This window comes from Erinaceus europaeus, chromosome 12, assembly GCF_950295315.1.
Source record: "Erinaceus europaeus chromosome 12, mEriEur2.1, whole genome shotgun sequence".
Classification (NCBI taxonomy): domain Eukaryota; kingdom Metazoa; phylum Chordata; class Mammalia; order Eulipotyphla; family Erinaceidae; genus Erinaceus; species Erinaceus europaeus.
Window position 1 is genome coordinate 86,559,222 of NC_080173.1, and position 12,331 is coordinate 86,571,552.

General features: G+C 46.5%; 1 protein-coding gene and 4 non-coding genes across 5 annotated transcripts; 4 read left to right on the top strand and 1 right to left on the bottom strand.

The window, feature by feature from the left end:
* Window positions 1-3,658: 3,658 nt before the first annotated feature.
* On the top strand, window positions 3,659-3,730 carry TRNAW-CCA (transfer RNA tryptophan (anticodon CCA)). Its single transcript has one exon. It is a non-coding gene; the product is annotated as a tRNA-Trp (tRNA).
* A 468-nt stretch (window positions 3,731-4,198) lies between these two features.
* On the top strand, window positions 4,199-4,280 carry TRNAS-GCU (transfer RNA serine (anticodon GCU)). The gene has a single exon. It is a non-coding gene; the product is annotated as a tRNA-Ser (tRNA).
* A 201-nt stretch (window positions 4,281-4,481) lies between these two features.
* Window positions 4,482-4,555, top strand: TRNAT-AGU (transfer RNA threonine (anticodon AGU)). The gene has a single exon. It is a non-coding gene; the product is annotated as a tRNA-Thr (tRNA).
* A 630-nt stretch (window positions 4,556-5,185) lies between these two features.
* On the top strand, window positions 5,186-5,259 carry TRNAI-AAU (transfer RNA isoleucine (anticodon AAU)). The gene has a single exon. It is a non-coding gene; the product is annotated as a tRNA-Ile (tRNA).
* A 1,158-nt stretch (window positions 5,260-6,417) lies between these two features.
* Window positions 6,418-8,294, bottom strand: BORCS6 (BLOC-1 related complex subunit 6). Its single transcript, XM_007522434.3, has one exon. The coding sequence runs from the start codon at window positions 8,219-8,221 to the stop codon at window positions 7,163-7,165; it is 1,059 nt and encodes a 352-aa protein (XP_007522496.1). The 5' UTR covers window positions 8,222-8,294; the 3' UTR covers window positions 6,418-7,162.
* Window positions 8,295-12,331: the final 4,037 nt, after the last annotated feature.

Sequence of the window (12,331 nt, forward strand, 5' to 3'; positions counted from 1 at the left end):
CTTTCTCTCCCCCTCTGTCTTCCCCTCCTCTCTCCATTTCTCTCTGTCCTATCCATCAACAATGACATCAATAACTATCACAATAAAACAACATGGGCAACAAAAGGAAATACATAAATATTTTTTTAAGTGTTGAAACTACATAATGACATTTCTTTAACTTTTTTTTTTTATTGGATAGACAACCAGAAATCCAGAGAGAGGGGAAGATAGAGAGAGAAACAAAGACACTTGCAGCCCTGCTTCACCACTGATGAAGCTTTCCCCCTACAGGTGTGGAGTTTGAACTTAGGTTCTTGTGTACTTTAATATGAGCACTTAAGCAGTTGAGCCACTGTCTGACCCCATAATGACACTTTATATATATATATATATAAATATAAATGGTGGGAAGCCGGGGCTCTCAAACCGGGATTCTTATGCTGGTCCTTGCGCTTCCCACCATGTGTGCTTAACCCACAGGGCTACCGCCCAACCTCCAGCTTCCCCCCAACCTCCAGCTTCCCCCCACACCTTTAAAAAAATGATTTATTTATTTTTCCCCTTTTGTTGCCCTTGTTGCTTTATTGTTGTTATTGATGTCGTTGTTGTTGGGTAGGACAGAGAAATGGAGAGAGGAGGGAAAGATAGAGAAGAGGAAAGACAGACGCCCGCAGACCTGCTTCCCTGCTTGTGAAGCGACTCTCCTGCAGGTGGGTAGACGGGGGCTTGAACTGGGATCCTTACGCCAAAGCTTTCCCTTCTTTTTTTTTTTTTTTTTTTTTAGAGAGAGAGTGAAAGAGACCACAGCACCAAAACACCTCTCCGTGTAGTAGGAACAGGGCTCACACCTGGGTTGAGAATGTGGCAAATAGTACACTATTTCAATGATATATTTCACTGACCTTAAGATCTTTCTTGTTCCCCCCCCTGGTTTTCTCTTCTTTATCTCTGATTTTTCTTTTTTTCTTTTTTTAATTATCTTTATTTATTGCATTGAGAGCCCAAAATCTAGAGGAAGGGGGAGATGCCAAGGGAGAGAAACACCTTTAGCACTGCTTTACCACTTGTAAACCTTCCCCCGACAGGTGGCGACTGGGAGCTGGTACTCTAATCCTTGGTCAGTGTAACATGTATGCTCTACCAGGTGCGCCATCACCCAGCCCCATTTTTTCCAATTTTTTTTCTTTTAATTTTATTAGGGGGATGAGTGGTGGCTCACCTGACTGAGTGCATATGTTACAATGTGCAAGGACCCAGGTTTGAGCCCCTAAGCCCTACCTACAGGGAGAAAGCTTTGCAAGAGCTGAGGTAGTACAGTAGGTCTCTCTCTCTCTCTCTCCCTATCTCCTACCCTCTTAATTTCTCGCTGTCTCTAACTTTTATTCTATTATCTTTATTTATTGGATAGAGACAGCCAGAAATAAGGAGGAAAGGATAGATAGATAGACAGACAGACAGACACCCCCTGCAGTTGGGGACTGGGGGCTTGAACCCTGGTTCTTGTACATTGTAACACATGCACTCAACCAGGTGCGCCCCCCCTTTTAATGTTTTATTTATTATTGGATACAGAAATTGAGAGGGAAGGGAAGAAGAGATAGAGAGGGATAGAGACAGAGAGACACCTGCAGACCTGCTTCACCACGGTGTGAAGCTTTCTCCTGCAGATGGAGACTAGGGTCTTGAACCCAGGTCATTGTGAACTGTAATGTGTGGGCTTAACCAGGTACGCCACCACCTGGCCACTTTTTTCCAGTTTTTCTATTTGGAGACATCAGACCCTAAGTGTGTTGTTTCTGGTGGTATCATTTAAATGTTCCTCTGTGCTCTGTATTTCCTGTTAATTGGTTGCTAGATCTAAGGGTTGATTGGTCTCACATTTAATTTTCTGGTAAAACTACATCATGGGTGATGGCTTGTACTTAGTTCATCACAGTTGTGCCTAATATTTTTCTTCTTTTTCTCATTCTTCTCCTTCTTCTTCTTCTTCCTCTTCTTCTTCTCCTCCTCCTTCTCCTCCTCTTCCTTCTTCTTCTCTCTCCCTCTCTCTCTTCTTCTTCTTCTTTTCCCCCCCTCTTTTTCTGGGGCTAAATCAGAATACTAGATTCAGCTGTAGTCAAATAAGGAAACCATTATAAAATGTCCTCATCTGTTGGTCACCTAGTGTTTATTTGTTTGTTTGGTACCAGAACAGTCTTCAGCTCTGGCTTATAGTGGTGCCAGGGGTGAACTTGGGACATCACCTTCAGTTTAATTGATCACCTGTGCCTAGTTCCACTATCTTCTGAGGGGCTGCAAAACAAGGCTGCCTACTTTGATCATCCCTTCTACATTTATCACGTGGTGTTCTTCTGTAAATAAAAATGTGCCCGCATCATCTCATTGCTTATCACAGGTCTTAAGAGATTTCTCTGCAGGATAAATGTGTGATGTCTCCTCTGTTGTTTACCACTTTTCAGAATAATGAGTTGGTTCCCTATCATCCTCAATCAATGACTAATTTGTTCTTTTCAGAGCATCATGAGCTTTCTGTGATGGAAGTTTTCCATATTATCTGTGTCCAATATGAAGCCAGCCGGTTTCATGTGGCTACTGAACAGTTGAGTTGTGATTAGTGGGATAAAAGAATGGATTTTTTATTTTAATAGCCCTATACTAGATAGTCACCCTAGTGATTACCATACTGACAACACAGTTATGGAAAGAGTACTTTATTGGCTTCTAGAATCTGAAAACTTGTGACATGAGTGGAGATTTAAATATCTGAGAGTAGTACTCAAATGGACCCATCATGTCATACCTGCCACAGGACATCTCCGAACCAACCTGGAGACTGAGCCCATATTTCTTATTACAGAACTAATTTACCCAAGTTCCATTCTTATTCAATAGTAAACATTTCCCTCTCACTGTACGAGCTTCAGCAACCTAGGTATATCTTTGTCCTCTATAAACCAGGTTTTTGTCCATTCTAGTGTTTTAAAGTTACTATTCATTAATTTTAAAAAAAGTTTATTGAATATATATTTTATTCCCGTAATTGTGCTGGGAGATAGAAATACACTACTCTAGTAATCTGTGGATCATCATAATATACAGTTAAAGCCGCGTTCATTACATTGTATATAAATTACGCTTCAAATCACAAAACGTGACAAAAGCAATGCTCTGAGGGTTATACTCTGAATCTTTTAAATCAGAATCTTTTAAATCAGAATCTCCGAATGTCATGCTAGTGTGTGGCTACTTGGAGGCTTCCCCAGGAGATTGCAATATGCAACCAAGGAGGAGACCAAAGGCTGGAGGAATCCGTCTCTCCCGCACGCAGTTGCCCCGCACCCTGGCTAGGCTTCGTCACGTGCGAGCAGATATCTGTCCTTCGTTCTGTTCCCGCACAAGTATGTCCCTCCAGGGGACCCGGGCCTTCTACCTCAACGTCAGCAGTCGCCAGGTGTGGCGTCAGACGGACAGTTGAGCCCAGAACCCGCAAAAGCCGCAGCACCGCGGGTTGCAGACGGCCATGTTGTTGTTCCTTTCTGGAAGGTTGAGAGACCGCGGGCACTAAACCCGCAGGGTTTTCGAAATTGGAAAAAAAAAAAAAATGCTTTGATCTTTCGGCTCTAGCCGCTTGGCAGGTAACGGTCATGAAGCGACCTGTCCAGTTCCGCGACCAGCTGACCTCGTGGCGCAACGGTAGCGCGTCTGACTCCAGATCAGAAGGTTGCGTGTTCAAATCACGTCGGGGTCAGTGGAGCTCTTTATTTTCTCTTTATTACCGATTACTTTTATTAAGTTCCCTCAGATTCACTAGACTCGAACCCAGACCTAGATCAGATTAAAAAAAAAAAAAAAAAAAAACTTAGAAAGAGAAGGATTCTGGCACGAAGTCCTGAAAAGCTGACGATCCTGCTGATCTGGACATGATAAATCTGGGCGGATAGCAGGGCTCCTGAGGATCAGCTCTCTCTCGCTCTCTCTCTCTCTCTCTCCTCTTTTCATATCGCGCATCTCTGAGGGAGGAGGATCGCAAACTAGCGCAAAAACTAATTAATTAAATGAATTAAGCGACCACTCAGGCTGTGAGAACTCTGAGGGTCGTGTTGATGGAGTTGGGCCAGTACCTTGAGAAGCGCTTTCAGGGTAATGGGTGTGTCCACACCTAAACAGACGAAAGACTTCAATTTCCAGAAAGAAGGACCGAGTGTGCCTACCGGCAGACGAGGTGGCCGAGTGGTTAAGGCGATGGACTGCTAATCCATTGTGCTCTGCACGCGTGGGTTCGAATCCCATCCTCGTCGGCTTGTGGTACTTCTGCTTTACCTTTAACTTTACCGAGTTACAACAGTTTCTCGTCACCTTTATTTGCATCTTCCACCGTTGCACTTTCTGCTTTTGTCCTTTTTCCTGCATGATCAAAAACCGATTATAAAAACTTCAGTCGCTCACCTGTCAATAATCTGACCCGGCCAAGGAAACCACATGCCAAGATGCACCCGCGTGGCGCCGTGGCTTAGCTGGTTAAAGCGCCTGTCTAGTAAACAGGAGATCCTGGGTTCGAATCCCAGCGGTGCCTGTGAGCCACCATATACTTTTGCACATGGTCTGCAAGTCTTATCCAACCTGTTTTAATTTCTAAGCGGTATATCCTCTCTAAAGAATCCCCGGGTCATTTCTGTTTCCTGTCTGGTTACTTGCTGTTTGCATTCTGACCTCCCTGCAAGCCGTAGGCTCAACATCTGTGTTTCTGTTTCAGTTTTAATATATATATTTTACTATATGTATGTATTTCATGAACTAAAAAGAGGGAGAGAAGAGAGACCAGAGCGGCGCTGGCACGTACAGGGCAGGGGTCTGAATTTGGGACTCGCTGCTTGGCAATCCGAAGCTCCGCTGCTATACTGAGGTACCTCCTTCTCCTGGTTCTCAATTTTGATATTATTTCCTTTTTCTTTTTTTAGTAGAGTACCGCATGGCTCTGGTTTTTGGTAGTACAGGGACTGAACCTATGACTTCAGAGCCTCAGGCTCAAAAGCATTTTGTACAAACCTTATGCTGTTTCACCGCCCTTACTATTATTTCCTTGAGACCCCAGCGCCTCAATTCTGTTTTCACTTTTTCCTAAATAATTCTATTTGTAACTGTCCCCACAGATTTATTGCTTATGTTTATTATAAAGACTTTCGTAGGAGCACTGCTATCAGTTGGCCGGTTAGCTCAGTTGGTTAGAGCGTGGTGCTAATAACGCCAAGGTCGCGGGTTCGATCCCCGTACGGGCCATTCATAGTTTTCTTTTTGTTACATTTGTACGGTTTAATTTCAGCCGTTCTGAAAAATCACGTATGTTGCTGGGCAAGGCTTGTGTAGACGTTTAAAAATCACAAATAATTGAGCACCCACCAAAAAGTTGTGTTGGTTACTTCCAGATTTGTAGCTATTTTAAAGGTGTATAGGAGTGTGTGTGTGTTTAATGAAAAGAGCACTCTATTCCTTTTCCTTTCTTGTTCTCTTCCTTTATCCTCTTTAAAAAAATAAATAAATAAACTGTTTCATGGTCCAGGAGGTGGCGCAGTGGATGAAGCATTGGACTACTAAGCATGAGGTGCTGAGTTCAGTCCCCCACAGCACATGTACCACTGTGATGTTCTCTGGTTCTCTTTCTCTGTGTCCTTATATCTCTGTAGTAAATAAATAAAAATAAAATAAAAAATTCGTTTCTAAATCTCCTGGTCATAATATGAGGCTCCTGAAATTAACTATGTTGACTATATAAAGGAGGCTGCCTGGTGTTGTAAAATGAAGAGTATCAAACCATACATATGGCCTTGATCATTGGGATGTGGTTAAGTGGGGTGTCAGGGATGGATATAACAGTTGCTAGTGTTCCTTCAGAGTCATATCCAATTGCTCAGCCCGGCCTGTTACTTTAGGACTAGAAAGCACACCTTCCCTCCTCTTCGGGAGTCTTTTTCGTTTTTACTAGATTACAAAATATATATTGTCTTCATTGGATAGAGACAGCCAGAAATCGAGGGAGGAAAAGGGGTGATAGACAGAGAGGGACAGAGACAGACACCTGCAGCCCTGCTTTCACCACTTGCAAAGCTTTCCCCCTGAAGGTGTGGACTGGGGGTTTGAACCTGGGTCCTTGTGCACTGTAACATGTGTGCTCAACCAAGTGTGCCACCACTTGGCCCCTTTACTGCATTTCTAAGCCCATTTCTGTGTCTTGCAATTTCCATCAGATCAGTGTCTGAGTCAGAACCATATTCTTCCTCATAATCTGGCATTCCCAACCCCACCAGTCCTGGAGGTTCCGTGATAAAAACAAAACACCTTATTCTCATTCCATTGGTTTATCAATCCCTGTAACCCCACACAGACACAGTCTTTAATTAGCAGCAGCAGCAGCAGCAGCAGCAGCAGCAGCAGCAGCAGCAGCAGCAGCAGCACTTTAATTCCACAAGAGCTCAGAAAGCCAAAACTCATTAGAACACAACAGGTGGATTTTAAAACCAGGAACAATCCTTCTATCTGAACCCTGAGACCAATGAGACCCCCCCTCCCAGCTCATCCCCTCTGCCTTACAATGCATTCCTCCAAACTCCACCCTATTCTGACAGAAGAAATGGGTTGGTGGTGTGAATATGTGTATGGGGGGGGGGGTGAGGGGTGAGGGGTGAGGGGCGGGGTTCAGAGGGCAGAAGCAGCTTATCCATCAGCCCATGTGCATTTTGTCTGCATGTTGTGTGGCTAAGAACCACGCAAGTTCCCACAACCCCTGGCACCTGAGATGTGGCAACTGACTAAAGTCAGGAAGGCCACAGTGGGGGCTGGGACCTCCTTTGTTCCTTCTTGATCGCTAATGGCAATAATGTCCCCCAAGCTGAGACCTGGCTTCCCAAGGATGGTGCTCTAGCTAGAGAATTAAGTTGGGGAGAATAAGGTAGCTACAGATGGCCAACTAAACAGAAGCTGAGTATCATCTCCTCCCACCAGGAGAGACTTTAGAACTTCCCCACATGTGTCCGCACTGTGCCCCTGGGAGTGAGCACGGGGCCTGCCACACATTGCTAGAAGACCTTCCAACATACAGGCTGTTCCCCAACTGGGCTCCTTGCAGAGTCCTTAGGATCCTTCTGGGTCCTGGCCTGCATTAACCAGGCCTCTCCTGCCCTCCGGTTCATTTGCACAGGGCCTCCAGCACCTCCAGGGTGCGTCGGATATCCCGCACTTGGCGCGCCAGCCCATGGACGGGCTGCAGAGCTCGCTCCAGTTCCTCGCAGCGCGCCAGCAGGGTGTACATGCCCTTGATGCTCATGTCCACGGCTTCGCCGAGGGAGTCCACGGCGTCGCGGTAGGTCTGGATGCAGCCCACGCTCAACGCTGTCAACTCCTGCACGGCACCACCCAGCCCGCGCAGCAGACGGTCCACCCTGCTGCCCAGCTCCCGACTCAGCCGCTCCAGGTCCCGCAGCACGTCGGGGTCGATGGGGGGGATGGCGGGCGTAGGTGCGGGCGCTGGACAGGGCGGGGCAGGGGCAGGGGCAGGGGCAGGAGGTGGAGGGGCAGCGCTCAGACGGATCTTGAGTTGCAGATTATTAGCCACGAAGTGGGTGAGGTCGCCATGGCGGCTCACGGTGCCTTCGAGTTCCAGGGGGCTGGAGATGGTGGCGCGCCGCCCGCCCCCGGCGACAGACTCTCCGCCCCCCGCGGGCCCGGCGCTGCCGCACGCCCCGCTCAGCCCGTCCAGGCTGCGGCTGTCCTGAAGGCGGCTGGAGAACGACCGGCCCGCCCTGCCGGCCGCCGCCGCCGCCTCCTCGTCTTCCTCCCGGTCGGCATCCGCTCCCCCGCCGCCGGGGCTCCCCCGACGGCTGACCCTCTCGGATACGGGCAGATCTTCGGTCGGCTCCGGGTCTTTGCGCAGCGAGGACCCAGGCGGGTCGTACTCGGGACCCGGAGCCCCCTGGCGGCTCCCCGCCCCAGACAGCGATCCTCCCCGGCGCGGCCCGTCCTCGGCCTCCCGCTCCGCTCGGTGGGCGCTGCTGCAGCTCGAAGTCTTCGGGGACGCCCTGGGGAGACGACTCGTGCCCCCAACGTTCTCTTCCTCCCCTGACACCCGGAGGCCTGGGGACACCTCAGAGGACGTTCGGCCCGGCCCGCAGCCTAAGATCGAGGTTTGCTGCTCTTCCAAAGTCACAAGGTCCGCCTCGGGCCCAGGTGGCCCGCGGGACGACTCCATGCCGCAGTTGGGGCCAGGGACCGAGGAATTGCTTCGCCCGGGCCCTGAAGGCCTCGGCGGCTCCTTTAAGGGGCGTTGGTAGCGGGGCAGCGATTGGCTCCGAGCTGACAATGGTACGGACAGGAAGGATGCTTTGATTGGTCGCGACGACCAGGAAGTTCCGGGAAGAGCACTGTTATTGACCAGCCGGATTCACGTGACCGCCAGCGGGGCGGGAAGAAGGAGGTGACAACTGCGCTGGTGGCTCAGTCCTTTCGAAAAGTTGAGGGGGCAGATCTTAAAGTGAAGATCCTGAAATACTTGGGTCCCGCGAGGGCGAGACTCAAGACTCTTAGCAGGTGCGTTTATCCCGCCCACAGCTGTTGCTTAGCAAACGCACCAAGTAGGGACCAGATCGGATTTCTGCAGACATTCGTGGCATGGTCCTTCTTGGACAGTCCGTGTTGAACCGAACCTAGTTGATCAAGACTGGATGAAATCAGAATTCTCAGCAAGTGCTTGAGTGGTTAGTCTATAGCACGTTTGACTAGCAGATTTAGCAGATGAACTGTGAATGGTGAAGCGTCCTTTTGTGTTACTGACATTCAGTTCTCTTTCTCTCTTCAAGTTTGAGAGTTTATCCCCTTGGGGGAGGACATGTCATTTTGCTTCAAGATTAAATAGTCAGTAAATGAATAACCTAACATGAAGATCACAACCCTGGTGCCATTTAAATCTCTCCCCCCTCACTGCTGAGGCCACTCTGGTCTTTTTACTGATCCTGACAGAACAAGATAGGCTCCAGCCTCAGAGATTTACACTTATTCTTGAACAAACACGACCACCTCAGTTTCCTCCTTTTGACTGAATCTACCAAGAAATATTTTCAGCGTGGTTTTTGTTACTTCACTTTTCTCCTCTAGGTTTATTCAAATGCTGTCTTTTGGGATGAGGGCTTCCCTTGCAATCTGTTTGAACTTTCCGCCACTTTCCAGGACATTTTCCAATTATCTTTCTCTGGCATTTCCCTACATCACTTATCAACATCTAGCATTATTTACTTACTTGCTTATATAATTTCTATAAGGGTAAGAGTATTACTATTATTATCATTATCTTTATTTATTTGAGACAGCCAGAAATCGAGAGGAAAGGGGGGAGATAGGGAGAGAGACACACACCTGCAGTACTGATTCACCACTTGCAAAGCTTTCTCTCTGCAGGTAGGGCCTGGGAGCTTGAACCCAGGTCCTTGTGCATTGTAACAGGAGTAGTGAAGCAGGGCTGCGGGTGTTTCCCTGTCTCACTCTTTCACCACCTTCCTCTCCATTTCTTGCTGTCTCTATCCAATAGAGATAATTTAAAAAATATATAACAATAAAAATAAATGTGTTTACTATGAAAGACATTATTATACTATTGTAACATGCTGTTAAAGAATATAAACTTTGAGGGCAGGGGTAGATAGCATAATGATTATGCAAAGAGACTCATATGTGAAGCTCTAAAGTCCCAGGTTCAACCCCCTGTACCACCACCTGCCAGAGCTGAGCAGTGCTCTGGTAAAAAAAAAAAAATCACTTAAAAAAGAGAAAAAAAAAAAAAGTATTAAGAATATAAACTTTGGGGCTGGGCAGTGGTGCACCTGGTTGAACGTACAAGTTCACAATGCTCAAGTACCTGAGTTCAAGCTTCCAGTCCCTCTGCAGGGGGAAAGCTTCAAGTGGTAAAGCAGTGCTGCAGGTGACTTCCTTTCTCTTCCCCTTCCTTCTCAATTTATGTTTCTATCAAATAAATAATATAAACTTTGGATAATATAAAATAATATAAACTTGGGCTTCTAAATTTATCAGTTGTCTGTATCATTCATTGTCTCAGTTTCCTTATCTATAAAATGAGTCTAAACTTGTGGGCCTCTAAGGACCTTGCCCTCAATGTGGATCAACAACAGTAGGGGCTGGGTAGTAGCAGCACATGGTGCAAAGCACAAGGACAGCTGTAAGGATTCCAATTCAAGCCCCAGCTCCCCACCTGCAGGGAGTCGCTTCACTGGCAGTGATGCTCGTCTGCAGATGTCTATATTTCTCTTCCCCTCCTCTCTTGAATTCTCTCTGTCCTATCCATCCATCCAACAACAACAAGGGCAACAAAATGGGAAAAACGACCTCCAGAGGTAGTGGATTCTAGTGCAGGCACCAAGTTCCAGCAATAACCCTGGAGGCAAAACAGAAAAACAATGGTAGGGACTGCCCCATTTTTTTGAAGGGAGGTTGGACCAAAGTACTGTACCACTCAAGGAAGATGGGTCTGGAAATGAGTGCAGCCTAGAATGTTCCTAACTAAAACCACAGAATGCGAGCTCAGACCTACAGGGATGCAGAGATTACACAGGGTTCTACACTGAATATGGGCCCTAGATCAAATCGATAGGGTTTACAGTTAATGGGATTTATATACTTTTAAAAAATATATACTTTTTTAAAAAATGTATTTCCCCTTTTGTTGCCCTTGTTGGTTTTTTAATTATTGTTGTAGTTATTATTGTTGTTGCTATTGATGTCGTTAGATAGGACAGAGAAATGGAGAGAGGAGGGGAAGACAGAGAGGGGGAGAGAAAGATAGACACCTGCAGACCTGCTTCACGGCTTGTGAAGCGACTCTTCTGCAGGTGGGGAGCCAGGGGCTTGAACCGGGACCCTTACTCAGGTCCTTGCACTTAGCGCCATGTGCGCTTAACCCACTGCTCTACCACGCCCTCTATTTATTCATGAGTAAGATAGGAAGAGAGAAAGAACCAGACTGATGTCTGGTACATGTGCTGCCAGGGATTGAACTAAGGATTTCATGCTTGAGTTGGTGCTTTATCCACTGTGCCACCTCCTGGACCATGGATTTATACACTTTTCCCACATTTGGGAGCTATTCTCTTCCCTGATCCAGCTTTCTGGTCCTGTTTCTAACTCTGATATTATCTCCCCAGAGAAAACCTGCATGTTAGCTGTCGGGCTCAGGCAAAAATCAGTAAAGTCATGGGCCCCTTAGAATAGACCTACAGTAGAGTATAGCTTTCCCAACATGGAGACCCCAAATCTCACCTGCTATATTTTTGCCTTTAGGTTCCTGATTACTAAACAATTTGTTCTTCTTTATATCTTAATGTTTTTTCAGACACCAATTGCAGATGCTACCATGATGCCAGACTGACTTCCCTGAGCAGATAACTTCACCAATGTGCCCTGGAATCCCACCTCTCTGAAACACTCTGCCCCACTAGGGAAAGATAGAAACAGGCTGCGAGTATGGATCAGCTTGCCAATGTCCATGTTCAGCAGAGAAGCAATCATAGAAGCCAGATATTCCACCTTCTGCACCCTATAATGATCCTGGGTCCATGCTCCCAGAGAGATAAAGAATAGGAAAGCTTTCAGGGCAGGGGTAGATAGCATAATGGTTTTGCAAAGAGACTCTCATGCCTGAGGCTCCAAAGTCCCAGGTTCAATCCCCTGTACCACCATAAGGCAGAACTGAACAGTGCTTTGGTAAAAAAATTAAATTAAATTAAATTAAAAAAAGGAAAGCTTTCAAGGGAGGGGATGGAATACAGAGCTCTGGTAGTGGGAATTGTACCCCTCGTATGGTCTTGATATTTTTTATTTTATAAATAATTTTTTTAAATGAGGCTAGGGTTGGGGGTAGATAGCATAATGGTTATGCAAAGAGACTGTCGTGCCTAAGGCTTCAAAGTTCCCCTACACCACAAGCCAGAGCTGAGCAGTGCTCTGGTTAAAAAAAAAAAAAAAAGAAAAAGAAAAGGGTAATTGATTGTATTTAACCAGTAAGTATAAACTGTAAGGTTAGAGAAAAGCTCCAAATATTGAGAACAGCCGTTAACCAAAAACCAACTGTTCTTTGTAAATATTTCCACCTGTACCCACCCTGTGATAACTATAAAAAGGTGGGATGAAAAATGATCGGGGTCGCAGACTCTCCCCTTGCTTGGAAGGGTGTCAGCAGCCCAAGCTTAAGCTTGCTAATAAAGGCTCTTGCTATTGCATGTGACTCTGGTCTTCTTTGCCTGAGATCAGGACTCGAACCTCTGGGCATAACATAAACTTCATACTTAGTGTAACC

What these genes read in the sequence shown, in the direction of transcription:
- BORCS6 (XM_007522434.3), bottom strand. Translation starts at nt 8,221, where the DNA reads ATGGAGTCGTCCCGCGGGCCACCTGGGCCCGAGGCGGACCTTGTGACT.